This window comes from Phocoena phocoena, chromosome 15 (genome assembly GCF_963924675.1).
Source record: "Phocoena phocoena chromosome 15, mPhoPho1.1, whole genome shotgun sequence".
NCBI classification, from domain to species: Eukaryota; Metazoa; Chordata; class Mammalia; order Artiodactyla; family Phocoenidae; genus Phocoena; species Phocoena phocoena.
Genome location: NC_089233.1, coordinates 64415927 through 64433416, shown reverse-complemented (window position 1 = coordinate 64433416; position 17490 = coordinate 64415927). Strand labels below are relative to the sequence as shown.

At 45.1% G+C, this 17490-nt stretch overlaps 1 protein-coding gene across 2 annotated transcripts; it reads left to right on the top strand.

Annotated features, from left to right (window-relative positions):
• The first annotated feature begins 13 nt into the window (after positions 1-13).
• On the top strand, positions 14-16070 carry NFS1 (NFS1 cysteine desulfurase). Of its 2 annotated transcripts, XM_065893699.1 has the most exons (13): positions 14-194; positions 811-920; positions 1636-1752; positions 2725-2808; positions 5865-6017; positions 8199-8292; positions 8981-9115; positions 11641-11798; positions 12206-12311; positions 12391-12472; positions 13102-13185; positions 13600-13689; positions 15324-16070. In XM_065893699.1, exons 1-13 carry the CDS (start codon positions 95-97, stop codon positions 15385-15387), a joined length of 1377 nt encoding a protein of 458 aa, XP_065749771.1. In that variant the 5' UTR covers positions 14-94; the 3' UTR covers positions 15388-16070. The 2 variants fall into 2 exon arrangements, with proteins under 2 accessions (XP_065749771.1, XP_065749772.1); XM_065893700.1 differs by lacking the exon at positions 5865-6017 and having other exon boundaries at positions 98-194; positions 15324-15387.
• The last annotated feature ends 1420 nt before the right edge of the window (positions 16071-17490 follow it).

Sequence of the window (17490 nt, the reverse complement as noted above, 5' to 3'; positions counted from 1 at the left end):
CGGTCAGAGGAACCGCTTCCGGGGCGCGGAGTAGTACTTCCGGGGGCCTGTAGCTGGGGACTGCAGCCGCTTCGGGCGCACGGCTGCCACCGAGATGATGCTACTGAGAACCTCTTGGAGGCTGGTGGCCGCGGCCGCCCCCGCCGCTCTGTGGCCGAGGGCGAAGGCACCCACTCGGGGGCTGCGCCTGCGCGGTACGCTCCGGGGCTCGCTCGCTGCCACTTCCCCGGAGGCGAGGATCTCTCCCCTGGGCGCGGAGACGCACCTGCATATTCAGGAGCCTCCCTCTTCCGCCCGCTACCCAGACCCTCTGACCCTTCCTCTTGGCTGCACCCCTCAAACTTTCTCATGCCGGCCCTCCGAACGGTTGACTTCGCCGCGCGCCCCCCTCCCGCACTTCAGATCCTTCCCTGCAGGCCCTCAGAGCCCTTGATGCTCGGCCTTCGGACCTCTCCTGGCCAAATTTTAGAGATGCCAGTCGTCCAGCCAGTAACCTTTGAAGGAGATCTTACATACCGTCTCCACATTCCTTCTCAGTGGCTTTGCCCTTTCAGAGGTCTCCTCACTCCCAACTATGCAATTTGAATGTTGTCTCAGCACCCCCCTCCAAGAACCCTGTCTCTCTCCCTTACCTCTTTTTACAGTTGGCTCAAGTTTTCTGATGTTTTGTTTCCTTTTCCACTGAGATTCGACCTCAGCACCCCTTAAATTTATCTCACCTCCATCCAGCTTTTACCTTCTGCTGTCTTGGATGCCCTGTGTGCAGAGTTGCATCCTCTCACGTGGCCACTCCGTTCTATTTTTTGTCAGTTGTAGACCATGCTCCCCAGTCTGCTGTTCCCTCAGATGCAGCCACTGCTCCGGAGGCGGAATCAGTGCTGCGACCTCTGTATATGGATGTGCAAGCTACAACTCCTCTGGTAAGGATTGAGGGGCAGCTTTCCCCAAGCTGTTTTTAGGAATTATATTGTAGAAGTGGCAATGCACAGAAATGGCTGAATCCCTGTAGAAGTAAGAGCCATTGAGAACTGTGTGTTGGGAAAAGCAATGAGCCAGGAGTCAGGAGGCTTAAGCTGTAATCCTGTAGAAATGGCTTTACTACTTACTAGCTGTTGGTCTTGGACACATCACTCAGTGCAGGCACTCTGGTAGTAGTTAAAAGCATAGGCTCTGGAATTAGCCGGATTGCTACTTACTACGTGAATTTGGGCAAGAATTAAATAGGTTAAAAGACATAAAGTAGCCCTTAGAACAGCGCCTGGCGCATGATAAACACTTGAATATTAATGCACGTTTTCATCAACATGTGGACTCTGTCATGTCCTGGGCTCTCATAGATCACATTTCTTGGCAGGAGTGGAAACACCTGCAGACACGGCTATCAGGACAGGGCAATGTTTGTAGATTATCTGAGCAGATGGTAGAATAATCTGATTTAAGATGGGTTGGTAGGGGAGTATATTAGGCTAAAATTTGGTTAGTACCTGAGGGGATGGAAGAATGTTTGAGGCCTAATCTAGGCAGGGTCTGAAGGGTTGGGAGTGTGCTGAGGCAGGTTGGGCAGGTCTCAGGGGATGGAGTGGGGCCCGAGTAAACTATGGGCTCAAGGAGACTGATCTATTCTGTTATGCTCAGGACCCTCGGGTGCTTGATGCCATGCTCCCTTACCTAGTCAACTACTATGGGAACCCACATTCCCGGACACATGCTTATGGCTGGGAGAGTGAGGCAGCCATGGAACGTGCTCGCCAGGTTAGTACAGAGGACTCCAGGAGGTTCTGATGTCAGAGGGTCAGTGGGAGGCATTTCTTTTTTTGTAGCTGTGGGTGGAGGTGGAAATGGCTTGGGGCTCTCTCAGGAAGAGATTCAAAGAACAGGCCTTTGGAGTCCCTCTGAAGGCATTTGATTAGTTCCCACATTTCCTAGCTAAGTGACCTTTGGCAAGTTATCTGATTTCTCGAAGCCTCAGTTTCCTCACACTGAAAATGGAGATTGGGAAGGGCCTGGGTTTGATCCCTGGTTGGGGAACTAAGATCTTGCGATCCGCCCAACATGGCCAAAAAAAGAAAGAAAGAAAAAGAAAATAGAAATTGTAGTAGTTCCTACTTCTTGAGGTTATTGGGTGGATTAAATCAGACAGTTCTGGTGACGTGTTTATATATTTATTTATTTTTGGCTGTGTTGGGTCTTCGTTTCTGTGCGCGGGCTTTCTCTAGTTGCAGCAAGCGGGGTCCACTCTTCATCGCGGTGCGTGGGCCTCTCACTGTCGCAGCCTCTCTTGTTGCAGAGCACAGGCTCCAGACGCGCAGGGTCAGTAGTTGTGGCTCACGGGCCTAGTTGCTCTGCGGCATGTGGGATCTTCCCAGACCAGGGCTCGAACCCGTGTCCCCTGCATTGGCAGGCAGATTCTCAACCACTGCACCACCAGGGAAGCCCTGGTGATGTGTTTATTAACATGATGTGTATACATACTAAGAGCTCAATAAGTGCTTTTTCAAAAACACCAAAGTTATTATTTTGTATTGGGCTGGAAAAGAGCCTGGGATCTGGGATGTAGCTGAATACATCCCCTTGTCTGATTCTAGTGGGTACAGAGCTGCTTCTTGAGCAGTTGATAGAATGCAGTGGAGCTCTTCTTGCTCCAGACCTTTGTCTTAGTTGTCTCTGCAGCTGCATTCCAGCCTAGGGAACTGATGCTACTTATTTTTGTTTCTTGGCTTGCAGCAAGTAGCATCTCTGATTGGGGCTGATCCTCGTGAGATTATCTTCACTAGTGGCGCTACTGAATCCAACAACATAGCAATTAAGGTAAGAGAAGGGAACCAAAGGGCATATCTGGGCTTTCCTGACCTGGGAGGTGGTGTCCTGCCATCATTTAGGCTCATATATATTTCCCAGCTACCCACTTTCACCCTATTGTGAAGAAAATACACATACTCTTTCTGATTTGTTGCTTCCTTCAGCCCTTTGCAGTCTACTCTATCTTAAGTCTTTGCTCCTGTTGAACTGAGTTCAGTGAGGTAGTTGGATAGGAAAGGAGGTGGCTCTTGGACCATCAACCATGTGGTGTTTTGGATGGCAGCTACTTCAAAGAGTAAATAATGGTGACTCAAGCCTTTTCCCCATCCTTTTGATCTAGTCACAGTGAAGTCCAGAATACACTTGTAATTGGATATATTTCTCTGCTTCTTGTTACCAGCTTCACACATATCTGTGATTTCAGGGCTGCCTTCCTCTCAGCCTTCCCTTTCTTTCTGATTAGATCTGTCTGCAGCAAGTTCCTCCTGTTTTCTTTAGATGTCCCCATTTTGTACTGGTTGCTGTGGTGCCGTCTGCAGACATTCACTTGATCATCCATTCTGAGATTAGTCACTCTATCCTTAGGACCTACCGGATCTTCGGTGCTAACAAAAGTAAAATTCCAGTCTCAGTAGTCATGTCGGTGTTTCACAGAACATAAACACGTCTGACTGGATCTGGTTGCCAGGGTCACTTGTGTAAATACCAAGGCTCTGATAAATTGTGGGCTGCTGTAGGTTCAACTCTGGCTCTACCCCCTCTCACCACTGTCTCTCACCTGTGTTGCAAGTATGGCTTTTCTGACCTTGGACTGAGTAAAGGAGGCCTAGACATAGGCCAGGTTCCAGAGTCATCAGTACTCTGCCTGATCCCTTTAGAAGGAAGGTATCCTTCCTTGGGACTGCAGAGGCCACAGAGCCAGGGGTGTGGTCTCTCCAAAGATGAGAATGGTTTCTGGAATGGGGAGCATTTTCAGAACTTAGAAAATGTTTGCTTTGAAGGTTTCTGCAGATTCCCAAACCTAGAGGCCAAGGATTGCTAGAGTAGTTGCGACAGCTTTCCTCTGGTCTCCTGGAAGGGTAGAGTAAATATCTGTCTGCTGTTAGAGGATTTGGGTAAGTGAGATAGGAGGTGGGGAGGGAACTTCTAATGTTTTCATTTTTATGTTCCTTGTCCTCAAGAACATACAGTTTTTATGTAGTTATAGTTTTGGCCTAATTAGTTTCATATTCTGCTTTTAAAATAGTATTCTTATAAGCTCTGGGAGGGACTGGGTTGCACATTTTATTTATTTTAATTTTTTTAAAGGAATTCATGCATATGTGGTGAGATTTTTTTTTTTAACCCTATGGAAAGGTTTAAAATAAAGTGTAGGTCTTCCACTTCTTCCTCCCCTATTCTGACCTCAAGTCTGTTTAGTATTGTTCCAGAAAACAAATTATACATACATATGAATTTGCTTTTAATATTTTCACATATTGTAGCATGCTACATTTATTCTTCTGTAACCATTAATAACATATCCTATGTTTTTCCATTTCAAACTCGATAGTTTTTAATATAACTAACTATATTCTTTTTCATGGAGTTGTGTTATTGCAGTTTACTGTTCATTTCTTTGTTGTTGGTGTTTAATCTATTTTTTTAAGGATTGTAAATATAACTAAAGCATATTTTGTCTCTAAAGCTTCATCTATCCTTTGAAATATTTCCCTAAGGCAGGGGTCCCCAACCCCCGGGGCCATGGACCGCTACCGGTCTATGAACCAGGCTGCACAGCAGGGGGTGAGCGGCAGACGGGCGAGCGAGTGAAGCTTCATCTGCCGCTCCCCATCGCTCTCATTACTGCCTGAACCCTGCCCCTCCCCCAACATCCATGGAAGAACTGTCTTCCATGAAACCGGTCCCTGGGCCAAAAAGGGTGGGGACCGCTGCCCTAAGGTAAATTCCCAAAAGAGGAATCACAGTAAAGAGTGTGAATTCAGCTTTTAAGACATCTTTGTAAATGATTTCTGAAGAGATTATAGTGTAAATAATGCTATCAGCAAGGAATGCGTCTATGAGTTTCACTTCTGCACTGCCAGCTTTGGGTATCACCATATTTGCATGTTTTGTATTTAAATAGAAATAAAAGAGACAGACTTTTCCTGGTATGCAAGGATAGCAATGTTCCCCATTTTCCACCTATGGTACAATAAAAAATATATTTGGTCTTTGTCCTGTGTTCCTGGCACAGGGCTTCTAAAACCTTGCAGTTTCCTGAATGCTAGGAATGTGTTTTGTTATTCATTACAAGCCCCTTTGCCATACCTGAGTTTCTGGTGATGAAGTGATTCATGGTGGGCCCTTAGATAGTTTCAAGGGACATGCTGGCCACTCCAGAAGGACCAAGAATGTGATTAGAGAGTTGTAACTTTCATCTGGGGAAGAGAGGGGGGCTGGAGATTGAGTCCAGTCATATGGCCAATGATTTAATCAGTTGTGCCTGTGTTATGAAACCCCCATAAAAACTCTGGAAAACAAAACTCAGAGGAGCTTCCAGGTTGGCAAACTCATGGTTGTACTGGAAGGTGGCATTCTTAGATTTACGGAGAGAGGGCATGGAAACTCTGTGCCCCTCCCTGCCCCAGAACTTACCCTGTGCATCTCTTCCATTTGGCTGTTCCTGGGTTGTATCCTTTGTGATAAAGCTATGATAGTAATATAGTGTTTTCATTGAGTTCTGTGAATCATAGAGAATTATTGAACCTTAGGGGACTGTGGGAAGCCCTGTATTTGTAGCCAGCTGGGGAAGTATGGGTGGGTGACTTGTGACACCTAGGCCTTACGGCTGGCATCTGAAGTGGAGGCAGTCTTGCGGGACTGAGGCCCTTAACCTGTGGGATTTGCGCTAATTTGGGATAGTTAGTGTCAGAATTAAATTGAATTATAGGACATGCAATTGGTGTCAGATAATTGATGTTGGAGCATGCTGCCTTTGTCCACTTACTCCCTACAACTAGGATGGAAGTCACTGCTGTCTCTCTGAGTATATTCTTCTTCCTTTCACCACTGCCAATTTCTAGGGGGTGGCCAGGTTCTACAGATCACGGAAAAAGCACTTGATCACCACGCAGACAGAACACAAATGTGTCTTGGACTCCTGCCGTTCACTGGAAGCTGAGGGCTTTCAGGTCACCTACCTCCCAGTGAAGAAGAGTGGGATCATCGACCTGAAGGTAGGAGGGACAAAATAGGAGGAGCCTGGCTTCAGCCTATAAATCTATCTCTTCAGCCTCAGCTGGAGCTTGAAGGACTAGATCTAATGGTGACGGAGGGGTTTAGAGAAATAGGCCTTGCAGTGTGACTCAGAGTATGTTCCCCTTGAGTGTGTAGCGTCCTCCTTTTCTGTGGAAGATTTGTTTCTCAGCTTTGTTGGTGCTTCCTGGTCTGTGTGACAGCCACCGCGGGAAAGCTCTGCCCTCCTTCTCCCTGCACTGATGTTTCTCATCCTTCAAAAGAGTAGGTGTAGTTTTTGTGAATAATATTTCCCTTTTTGGCCAATATCTTTATATGTCAATTTTGGGTCCAGGTATCTTCTCCACCAAATTTTGGATATCAGCATCCCTAGACATCTCTAGACAAATCCATCCCTGGACAGATCCCTGTGATGTGCAAATAGAGATAATTTTACTATTTTCTTTGCAACCTGGAGGGCTTTTATTTCTTTTTTTTGCCCAGTTGAATAAAAGTGGTGAGAGCAGATACCCTTGTTTTCTTCCTGATCTTAGATGAAAGCTTCACCATTAAGTAGGATGTTAGTCCCTGCCTTCAAGGAACTTATATTCTAGTGAAGGGGACAGTTAACATGTAAACAAACACATAAATGAAATAATTATGAATTGGGATATATGCAATAAAGGAAGTAAACAAGAAACTAAGAGAAACATAACATTGAGAACCTACATTAGACCAGTGTCAGGGAAAGCATAATAGATGTTGGGAGGTTGATTACTAATTTCTTTAAGATAAATATTTTAGTCAAATGTGGTCCCTACCTCAGTGTTGAAAATAGTAGCCTTGTTTTTTACTACTTACTTTGTTCTTTGCTGCTTTTTACTCTGACAACCTTATGTAGGAAAGGCTCCCCCTCTTTTTTTTATTAAACTTTTAAATAATTATAGATTCTCATGTAGTTGTCAGAAGTAATACAGAGAGATCTCATGTACCCTCTATCAGTTTCCCTTAATGATAACATCTTACAGAAGTATAGTATAATATTACAACCAGGATATTGATGTTGATAGAATCTATCCATCTTGCTCTGATTTCCCCAGTTTTACTTGTACGCACTTGTGTGTGTGTTTAGCTCTATGCAGTTTCATCACATGTGTAGTTTCATTGTAACTATCACTACAATGACGCTTCATGGTCTCTTTTTTTTAAGATTGATTAATTAATTATTTTAATTTTGGCTGCGTCGGGCCTTAGTTGTGGCACGCAGGATCTTTGTTGAGGCACGCAGGATCTTTCGTTGCGGCGCGCAGGCTGTTCATTGTGGTGCGCGGGCTTCTCTCTAGTTGCGGCCTGCGGGTTTTCTCTTCTCTAGTTGTGGCACGCAGGCTCCAGGGCGCGCGAGCTCGGTAGTTGTGGTGCATGGGCTTAGTTGCCCCATGGCATGTGGGATCTTACTTCCCTGACCACGGATCAAACCCAGATCAGATCCGCCTGCATTGTAAGGTGGATTCTTTACCACTGGACCACCAGGGAAGTCCCATGGTCTTCTTTTAAAACCACTAATTTGATCTCCATTTCTTTAATTTTGTCTTTTCACTAATGTTACGTAAATGGAATAATATAGTACGTAACCTTTTGGGATTGGCTCTTTTAATTTAGCATAAGTCTTTGGCGAGTCATTTAAGTTGTTGCATGTCTCAGTAGTCTGTACCTTTTTATTGCTGAATAGTGTTCCATGTAATGGAAGTACACAGTTTCTTTAACCATTTACCTGTTGAAGGACATCTGGGTTGTTTCTAGGTTTTGGCTATTATGAATAAAGCTACCATGAACATTTATGTATCGGTTTTTTGGTGTGAATTTAAGTTTACATTTCCCTGAGGTAATGCCCAAGAGTGCAATTACTGGGTCATATGGTAATTTCATGTTTAGTTTTATAAGAAACAAAAACTACCAAACTGTTTTTCAGTGTGGTTGTACCATTTTAGGTTCCCACCAGTAGTATATGAGTGATCCAGTTTCTTTGCCTCCTCGCCAGCATTTTGTGTTGTCACTATTTTAATTTTACCCACTCCGGTAGGTGTGTAGTGAAAGGCCCCTTTTCAAGACTAAGCTTGCATACATTCTGAGTTAGGGAGGACTTTGTTGGTACTATATAGTTTCCTTACTCCTGATGTTCTTAGGAACTAGAGGCTGCCATCCAGCCGGATACCAGTCTGGTCTCAGTCATGACTGTGAACAATGAGATTGGAGTGAAGCAGCCCATTGCAGAAATAGGTGAGTATCATGGGTGGACCCTGACGCTTGCCCACCACTGAGATCCATCTGAGGAGCAGGACTGGACTAGGAGCTGTAACACTTTATAGAATGAGGTAAGGAGGCTAAGAGAGAGAGAGCTTCAGTTCCTTGTTCAAGGACATATTGTAAGTAGCACAGCTAGTATTTGAATCCAGGTGTAGTACCCTGTATGTTGTTTTCATTTTATTGCACTTGGTGCAGAAAACAAAACAAAAAACCTCCACCTTTTTTCTCTTCCTCTTTTACCTTTTTTGTTTTAGAACATCTCTTTTACTATGCTCATAGAGCCAGAGGCACTCGCCCTGTAACCTCTTAGGTACATTAGCAAATAGATCTGTTAATCTTTGCTTCTTTTAAATCAAAAGGATCTAAAAGTTAATCTGATATATTGAAAGGCCAGTGTTAATGAGGTAGGAAGAGTCTTATGAATCAGAATATCGGGGGTGTTTTGATTGGGTGTTTTGCACTTGCTCTTGTTTATTCTAGTCAAGGACACTAGAGCTGAGAATGAGAGACAGAGACAGAAAGAGAGAGAAGTGATTTACTATGTGGCTAGTGGCCAATGCCATGTATAATTTTGCCTTAGATCTCATGGTACATTGTGGGACCACTGCCAGGTTACTTCCTAACATTGTGCTCTGGTTCTTCCCCTTTGTTGTTTTCTCAGGGCACATTTGCAGTTCCAGAAAGGTGTATTTCCATACTGATGCAGCCCAGGCTGTTGGAAAAATCCCACTCGACGTCAACGACATGAAAATTGATCTCATGAGCATCAGTGGTCACAAAATCTATGGTCCGAAAGGTACTAGCCCCTCCTAGAGTTCCTCCTCTCTGGACCTCCCGGCAAACTCTTTGACAGGTGTTCCTGGGACTCATTGGGGACTCTCACTGCTCTCAGAGGAAATTGTATATTCAGAGTGCCCTGCAGAATGCAAGTGTCATTTAGCAATAGCTAGGAACATGTGCTTATTGGTAGCTTCTAGCAGTTACTATATAGCAGGCCATTCTTCACTGGTCTCTTTAGAAAATACTTTCATGTAGATGTTAATTTGGTTGAGGAACAAAGGTTTTGTCATATCAAATGAGCTGGATAAGTCCAGTTATCTTGTCTACCCCACTGTGATTTGCAGATCAATATTCTTTGAGTTCTTCATTCCCTCGTGTCTTGCTTTAGCCTTAGGGGAAGATTGTATGGGCTTTTATGTTTCTTGGTGTTTGTTCCTAGTTTTAGTAGTCTTTGCTCCTATTAATCTCTCAAGGATACTTGTCTGTTTCCTATGGTCCTATTGGCCTAGGAATGTTTTCTAGGTGGAATTCTGCCTCTGCACCCCAATCTTTGGGAAGAGACTATTGTCCTCTATTTTATGGAGGTACCCATCCAAAATGAACAACTCCTCCTCTGTCTCTTGGGTGAGGGCCTGTGGTGGTTGGTTATGCCAGTACACTTGCTGTGTCTGCGGGGTGTGTCATCTGGATGTACACCTTGTGGAAAAAGGTGTGATAACTCCTGGAAGTATATAAGAGAGACTTCTTCTAAAGGCTCCCAGAGGTTGTAAAGCGTGTTTTTGTAAGCCCAACAGGTGTTCTATCTTTAACTAAAATTGGCTTATTGGCTTTTTTTGTACATAAATCTGTTTTGATAAAATTAACTCATATTGAGCAGAAGCTCTGATCAGCCCGTAAACATGTACAGGTATCCCTCACTATCCAAACTCTTGCTTGCTGAACTCAGGATCTAAATAGATTTAGATAACATTGTATCCTTCACTATCCAGATGTAGTATCTGAGCACTGACTCTCTGAACCTGGGAACTGCAGAGATTCAGACAGTGTAGGATACTTGAATTTGATTTTATTTTAATGGGGAAATGAAATATTTCTTAATAAATGCAGTTTGGCACATAAATTATTTTAAAACTAGGGTCCTTCATAATAAATTTGGGAACCATTGCCTTACTTGCTATGGTACCTGTAGTCTCTGCCTCAATAAGTCAGTAGTTGTTCTGTGAGGGAGAAGGTGACCTTCAGCAAGTGCTCACTCTATTCAAAACCCTTGGCTACTTAGTGAATATCTTTGTACATTCATGCTCATATTTTGGTATGAAATTCCTATAAACAGACTTGCTGAGTCACAAGTTGTATACGTTTTTAAGTTTTGATAGACCCTAGGAGATTATGCTAATTTTTACTTCCATTCTGACTTCTCCCCTTTTTTTCCCCTCAAGGTTTTAATTTTTTTCTAAATTAAAAATTTTTATTCTATTTAGACAAGGTAATATGGTTCAAAATTCAAAAGCTGCAAAAAAGTACACTGTGGAAAGTCTCTCACCTCTGTCTCTAAGCCATGCAGTTCCCCCTAGGGAGACAGTTTCTTGAGTATTTTTCTAGACCTATTTTATGCATTTATAATCACATATATGGGACTTCCCTGGTGGCACAGTGTTTAGGAATCTGCCTGCCAGTGTAGGGGACACGGGTTTGAGCCCTGGTCTGGGAAGATCCCACATGCCGTGGAGCAACTAAGCCCGTGCACTGAAACTACTGAACCTGCGCTCTAGAGCCCACGAGCCACAGCTGCTGAGCCCGCGTGCCACAACTATTGAAGCCCGCGCCACCTAGAGCCCGTGCTCCACAACAACAGTAGCCACCGCAATGAGAAGCCCGCACACCACAACGAAGAGTAGGCCCCGCCCACTGCAACTAGAGAAAGCCCATGCACGGCAACCAAGACCCAACGTGGCCAAAAATAAATAAATAAATACATTTATAATCACATATATACTTCCCCCCTTCCCCTTTTTACTCAAACGGTAGCATACTACACTCATTGCATCTTCACCTAACAATGCATCTTTAATTTTTTTAAACTAAAGTACAGACATTATTCACATTTCACCAGTGTTCTAACAATGTATCTTGGAGATTTTATAGTGGTAGTACAGGAGCTTCCTCATTCTTTTATACACCTCCTTTGAATTTCAGGCATGGATGTACCATAATTTATTTGCCCATTTTCCTGATTATGGACATCTAAGTTGTTTCCAATTTTTTGCTATTATGAATAATGCTGCATTGCATGATGTCATTTTATACATGCATAGGGAGCTACTTTAAACCATTTTGGCTGTCACTCTTTCTGGTATAAAATAATTTTGATAAATATTATGCTTTTGCTGCTGTTTCTTCTTTTCCCCCAATCTTTTTTTTTTGAAAAATGTCAAGCTTACAGAAAAGTTGAAAGAATATTTTGACCCCTTTGAAAAGTGATATTTTGTTTCATCTGCATTTTCCTTTTTCTCTTTTTTTGTAATAAACTTTGTTTCCCAGGGGTTGGTGCCATCTACATTCGCCGCCGGCCCCGTGTGCGTGTGGAGGCCCTGCAGAGTGGAGGGGGGCAGGAGCGGGGCATGCGGTCTGGGACAGTCCCAACACCCTTGGTGGTGGGGCTGGGGGCTGCGTGTGAGGTGGCACAGCAAGAGATGGAGGTATGCGGAGAGCAGTTCCCTCCCACAGATTCTTCCCCTGTGCTGGGTCTCCTGTGTTGAGGCTTCTGGGCATGACTGGGTCAGATCTTTGCCAGAAGAGGAGGTTTAAGAAAACCATCTTTGTCCCAGTGCTGCTGGCATCTTATTGAGGGAGGTGTTATGGGCTCCAACATCCAGGCCCTTCAGTAGTTATCAGCTCATTTATTCTGGGTTATTGAAACCATCTGTCCAGTTATTGAGCATCTCTGTGCTCAGTGCTGGGGATACAGTGGTCTCCATGAGCAACACAGGGCAATAGGTGGGTCAGATGCACAGTCACTTCTGGGCACCGGGCAGGGCTCCTCGTCCTGTGTGTTTCTGAGCTGTTAATGGTCACTATGCTTAGTCCTCCCTTGCCTGCTCCTCAGTATGACCACAAGCGGATCTCCAAGTTAGCAGAACGACTGACACGGAAGATAATGAAGAGCCTTCCAGACGTGGTGATGAATGGGGACCCTGAGCACCATTACCCAGGTACAGACGTGCCCATTCTGTCCCCATCTGGAAGAGCTGGAGACTCTGAGCCTTCTCTCATAGTAATTCACTCTTCCAGGCTGTATCAACCTCTCCTTTGCATATGTGGAAGGGGAGAGTCTGCTGATGGCACTCAAGGATGTTGCCTTATCCTCGGGAAGGTGAGTTGGATTGGATAGACAGGGACTGTGGCAGGACCAGTTAGTCTGGCTTTAAGTGTTAGGTTAATAAGCTTCCCATTGTGGAGATGACAGGCACAAGAGCTCTTAGTTGAGAGTAAAAGTCATTTTGTAAGCACCTAATTTTAGCTGGCTGGGCACAGGCTAAAGTTTGCCACCCTAGGAGGGCCTCCTGTGGTAGAGTTTTGTGCCTTTTGTGGTCCCAGGAGATGCATGTATAGTGTTATTCTGGTAGTTCTCTTACAGGCCTCCAGAGTTCAAGGATGCTTCAGAGGCCACCAAGGGTTTAGCTGCTGTCCAGGCCTGTACAGATAATGCATTTGGTTGTAGGGGAGTGAGCACCTGGTGCTCTGCTGCCTCTTGGTGTCACACCTAGCTCACGTGGTATCATGCTCTGTCATGCTCTGGCAGTGTCCTTCTCAAGGAGGTTATCCTCCACAGGGGCCAGAGCAGCTAGCAGCGTCTGGCCCTTTCGCTGTGTCAGATTAGAATGTCTCTTTTGTCTCCATGGTATGACTCCAGGGGTCTGGGGGTGGGAGCAAGACTGGAGGTTTGTGGCCAAAAGCAGATTTATTGCTGAACTGAGCAAGGCTCTGTGTCTTTCTCCTCAGTGCCTGCACCTCTGCATCCCTGGAGCCCTCTTACGTCCTTCGAGCAATTGGCACTGATGAGGATTTAGCTCACTCTTCTATCAGGTCAGTCATTTGAGCTGCAGCATTTATGGAAGGCATCCTCTTTTGTATTATTCTTCTCCTGTTAGAGTCTTCCTCAATTTAGTTAAACTTATCCCTTCTTCATTCTTCATGAAAGTTTCTCGAGCAGTGTTTCGCAGACCTCATTGACTGTCACCTGGGAAGTCTGTGAAAGATGAAGAGGTCTGAGTGCCACACTAGAGATTCTGATTCATTAGGTTTGGAGAAGGAGTAGGAAACTTCTAGAGTGATTCTCAGGTGGCGCACAGACCATGTTCGGAGAAACTCTGCCCTCTAGGGGAAGGACCATGTTCTCTCCATGTCTTTTGTGGAGTAGATCCTCATTGAGTATTTGCTGAATGAATTTACCCTGGTGCCACAGGTCTGATGCAGAGCTCCTCTCTGTGTCTTTTTCAGGTTTGGAATCGGCCGTTTCACTACAGAGGAGGAAGTAGACTACACAGTGGAGAAGTGCATTTACCATGTGAAGCGTCTTCGAGAAATGAGGTATGCACTATTGTACCAGAGACCCTTTGGAAGAAATTGCTGTGCTGGCTCCTCTCTTATCCTTAGGCTGTGTATTCACACTGCCAGAAATTAAAGTTTGAGAATCCTTGAATTTTAGGATTTAGAGATACCACAAAGCGGGAAAGTGGATCCTCTTGGCTACTTGTTTTCAGAGTATGAAAAGGTGTCTTTAAAAACTAAAGAACTGGGGCTTCCCTGGTGGCGCAGTGGTTGGGAGTCCGCCTGCCGATGCAGGGGACACGGGTTCATGCCCTGGTCTGGGAGGATCCCACATGCCGCGGAGCGGCTGGGCCCGTGAGCCATGGCCGCTAAGCCTTCGCATCCGGAGCCTGTGCTCCGCAACGGGAGAGGCCACAACAGTGAGAGGCCCGCGTACAGCAAAACAAAACAAAACAAAACAAACAAACAAAAAAAAAACTAAAGAACTGGACTTCCCTGGTGGCGCAGTGGTTAAGAATCCGCCTGCCAATTTAGGGGACACGGGTTTGGGCCCTGGTCCGGGAATATCCCACATGCCGCGGAGCAACTAAGCCCATGCGCCACAACTACTGAGCCTGCGCTCTAGAGCCCGCGAGCCACAACTACTGAAGCCTGAGCACCTAGAGCCTGTACTCTGCAACAAAAGAAGCCACCGCAGTGAGAAGCCCGCGCACCACAACAGAGCCCCACTCGCCACAACTAGAGAAAGCCCGCACACAGCAACGAAGACCCAACACAGCCAAAAATAAAAATAAATTTAAAAAATTTTAAATAAATAAATAAAATAAAATAACGGGGAATTCCCTGGCGGTCCAGTGGTTAAGACTCTGCACTTCAGGGCTTCCCTGGTGGTGCAGTGGTTGAGAATCTGCCTGCTAATGCAGGGGGCACGGGTTCGAGCCCTGGTCTGGGAAGATCCCACGTGCCGCGGAGCAACTAGGTCCGTGAGCCACAACTACTGAGCCTGCGCGTCTGGAGCCTGTGCTCCGCAACAAGAGAGGCCACGATAGTGAGAGGCCCGCGCACTGTGATGAAGAGCGGCCCCCACTTGCCACAACTAGAGAAAGCCCTCGCACAGAAACGAAGACCCAACACAGCCAAAAATAAATAAATAAATAAATAAATTTTAAAATAAATAAATAAATACTCCTGTTCTCTGTTCAAAGAAAAAAAGACTCTGCACTTCCACTGCAGGGGGCACGGGTTCAGTCCCTGGTCAGGGAACTAAGATCCTACAAGCCATGCAGCCAAATAAATAAAATTTAATTAAATAATGAAAAACATCTGAATTTATTCAGTTCTTTAGGGTTTTTTTTGTTGTTTTTTTTTGGCCGCGTGGGGTCTTCTTTGCTGCATGTTGGCTTTCTATAGCAGCGGCGAGCAGGGGCTTCTCTTGTTGCGGAGCACAGGCTGTAGGTGCACGGGCTTCAGTAGTTGTGGCACGCGGGCTTCAGTAGTTGTTGCTTACATATAGCTGAGAAAGACTTGATAACCTCTTGTGTTGGGGTCTGTCAGGGCAAGGAGGTAGAGAAGAGACAAGAGCAGATGGAGGCAAGTCAAGGCTTACAGCCTAGTAGCCAGTGCTGGCTGCTTCCTAAGCCTTCACTCATCCAAATACCTCTTCTCTTTGGCAGCCCTCTCTGGGAGATGGTGCAGGATGGCATTGACCTCAAGAGCATCAAGTGGACCCAACACTAGAAGAGTGGGCCTCTGACTTTGTGCTGGCCTGGCATCTCCTGCCTCATCAACCCACGCACAGCCAGGTACCTTGTTACCCCCAGTGGCTGCTCCATGTTCACACCAGAATTGGTATAGCCCGGTTGACTTCAGCATTGGCCTGCTTCCAAGACAGAAACATGAGAAAACTATCTTTCTCCAGCCTCAGCTCCTTTGGTGGGGAACACTACCCATTTCTCTCCAGGAGTCCTTCTGTGGTCTTGTAGTGAGTGGACGTTCTCATCCTGAAACAGGAGGGACATTTGCTATGAATGATATTGCTACTGCTTGGGGAGCCCATACCCTTGGTGGGGGGAGCCCGAGGAACCAGAAGAAGGCTCTTTGTTCAGGGACCCTGATGCTCTACTTGGACATTTGAGTTGTTGCTTACTGCTGCTCAGAGAGATTGACTCCTTCAGAATCAAGCATAATCATCTACGATTTCATCTTTTTTGTGGCTCCAAAGGCTACCTTTTCATGTTGACTATAGACTGAACAGCAAGTTTCTTAGAAGGCTTGTCTCCTTTGTGTTCTTGTCCTTCTTTTCTTTTGACCTAATGGAGCCAGAAATATGTGTATGACTCTACCTATTATTGTACTAATTTATGTTTCTTTTAAAAAAATTGTTAATTTGCAAATTAGAGAAATAAAATCACCTTCCTCTATTTATTCTGTGAGTTTATGAGAGGCTCAGGGAGAATTCCAATCTGTACTTGGGAATTGTGGAGTAAGACTACCGCTCCACTTGATTTCCATAGCTGAGTCTGCTTGCCTATCTCTTCCGTCAACAATTTGCATGCCTCTCAGGTGCCTGACATTATTCTGGATATTGGGGATAAACTGGTTAACAGGATCAAAAAGGACCCTCGTTGAGCTTTCATTCTAGTAGACAGAAAGTAAGAATTCAACAAAAAGGCTATTATAGATTGTGATGAGTGCTATGGCAGAAATAGAGTGGTAAGGGGAAGTAATGGAGAAAACCTACCATGCTGGGTGTACTAGGAAAGATTTTTTGAGCAGGTGTTAAGCAAAAAACATGATTTCTAGCCATCGAAAGAGCTAGGGATGAGTGAGGAATAAGAAGGAACAGCAAGAGCAAAGGGCCTGAGGCATAAAAAAACACGGTGTGTTTGAGAAACTGAGAGAAGGCCAAAATAGCCAGAGTAGAATTTTTCCATTTGTGGGTCTGAAACCACAGGTGGGATGTTACCAGCACTAGGAGGGGTGAGAGAAAAAATTTTAGAGTACATCACACAGATATTTTTTAAAATTTTATTGAAGTATAGTTGATTTACAATGTTGTGTTAATTTCTACTGTACAGCAAAGTTACTCAGTTAAACATATATATACTCTTTCTCATATTCTTTTCCATTATGGTTTATCACAGGATATTGAATATAGTTCCCTGTGCTATACAGTAGAACCTTGTTGTTTATCCATCCTATACATACTAGTTTGCATCTGCTAATCCCGAACTCCCAATCCTCGCCCCCCCACCTTTGGCAACCACAAGTCTGTTCTCTATGTCTGTAAGTCTGTTTCTGTTTCATAGATACGTTCATTTGTGTCATATTTTAGATTCCACATATAAGTAATATATGGTATTTGTCTTTCTCTTTCTGACTTACTTTGCTTAGTATGATAATCTCTAGGTCCATCCATGTTGCTGCTGATGGCATTATTGCCGTGGAGTGCGGTGATGGGGCTGGCAACGCAGGTGATAAAAGAATTTACTGGGTCAGAAGTGAGGGTAGAAAGCGAGATTTATTGAATACACTGCAAGGGAGCAGCAGGCGAGACCAAGAGGGGGTCTGCTGGGGGAGAGAAACTGGGCTTCTTTTATGGTCTCTTCTGGTCACCCTTGGGCGTCAAGAGCATTTGTCCCTGGGAAGGGGCCCTTGGGGCTTGGGGACCTCCCTGTGGCGCATGGGGCCTTTGAGTGGGGGATGGCCCTCCCCCTTGAGGGAGAAAGGGACAGTCCCGTTTCCAGTGGCCACGTTGCTTGCAGTTGAGACAAGGCCCTAGAGGCTTGGAACATTCCCAACTGAAGAGCCCTGGTTGGCTGCAGTGGAAGCAGGAATGGG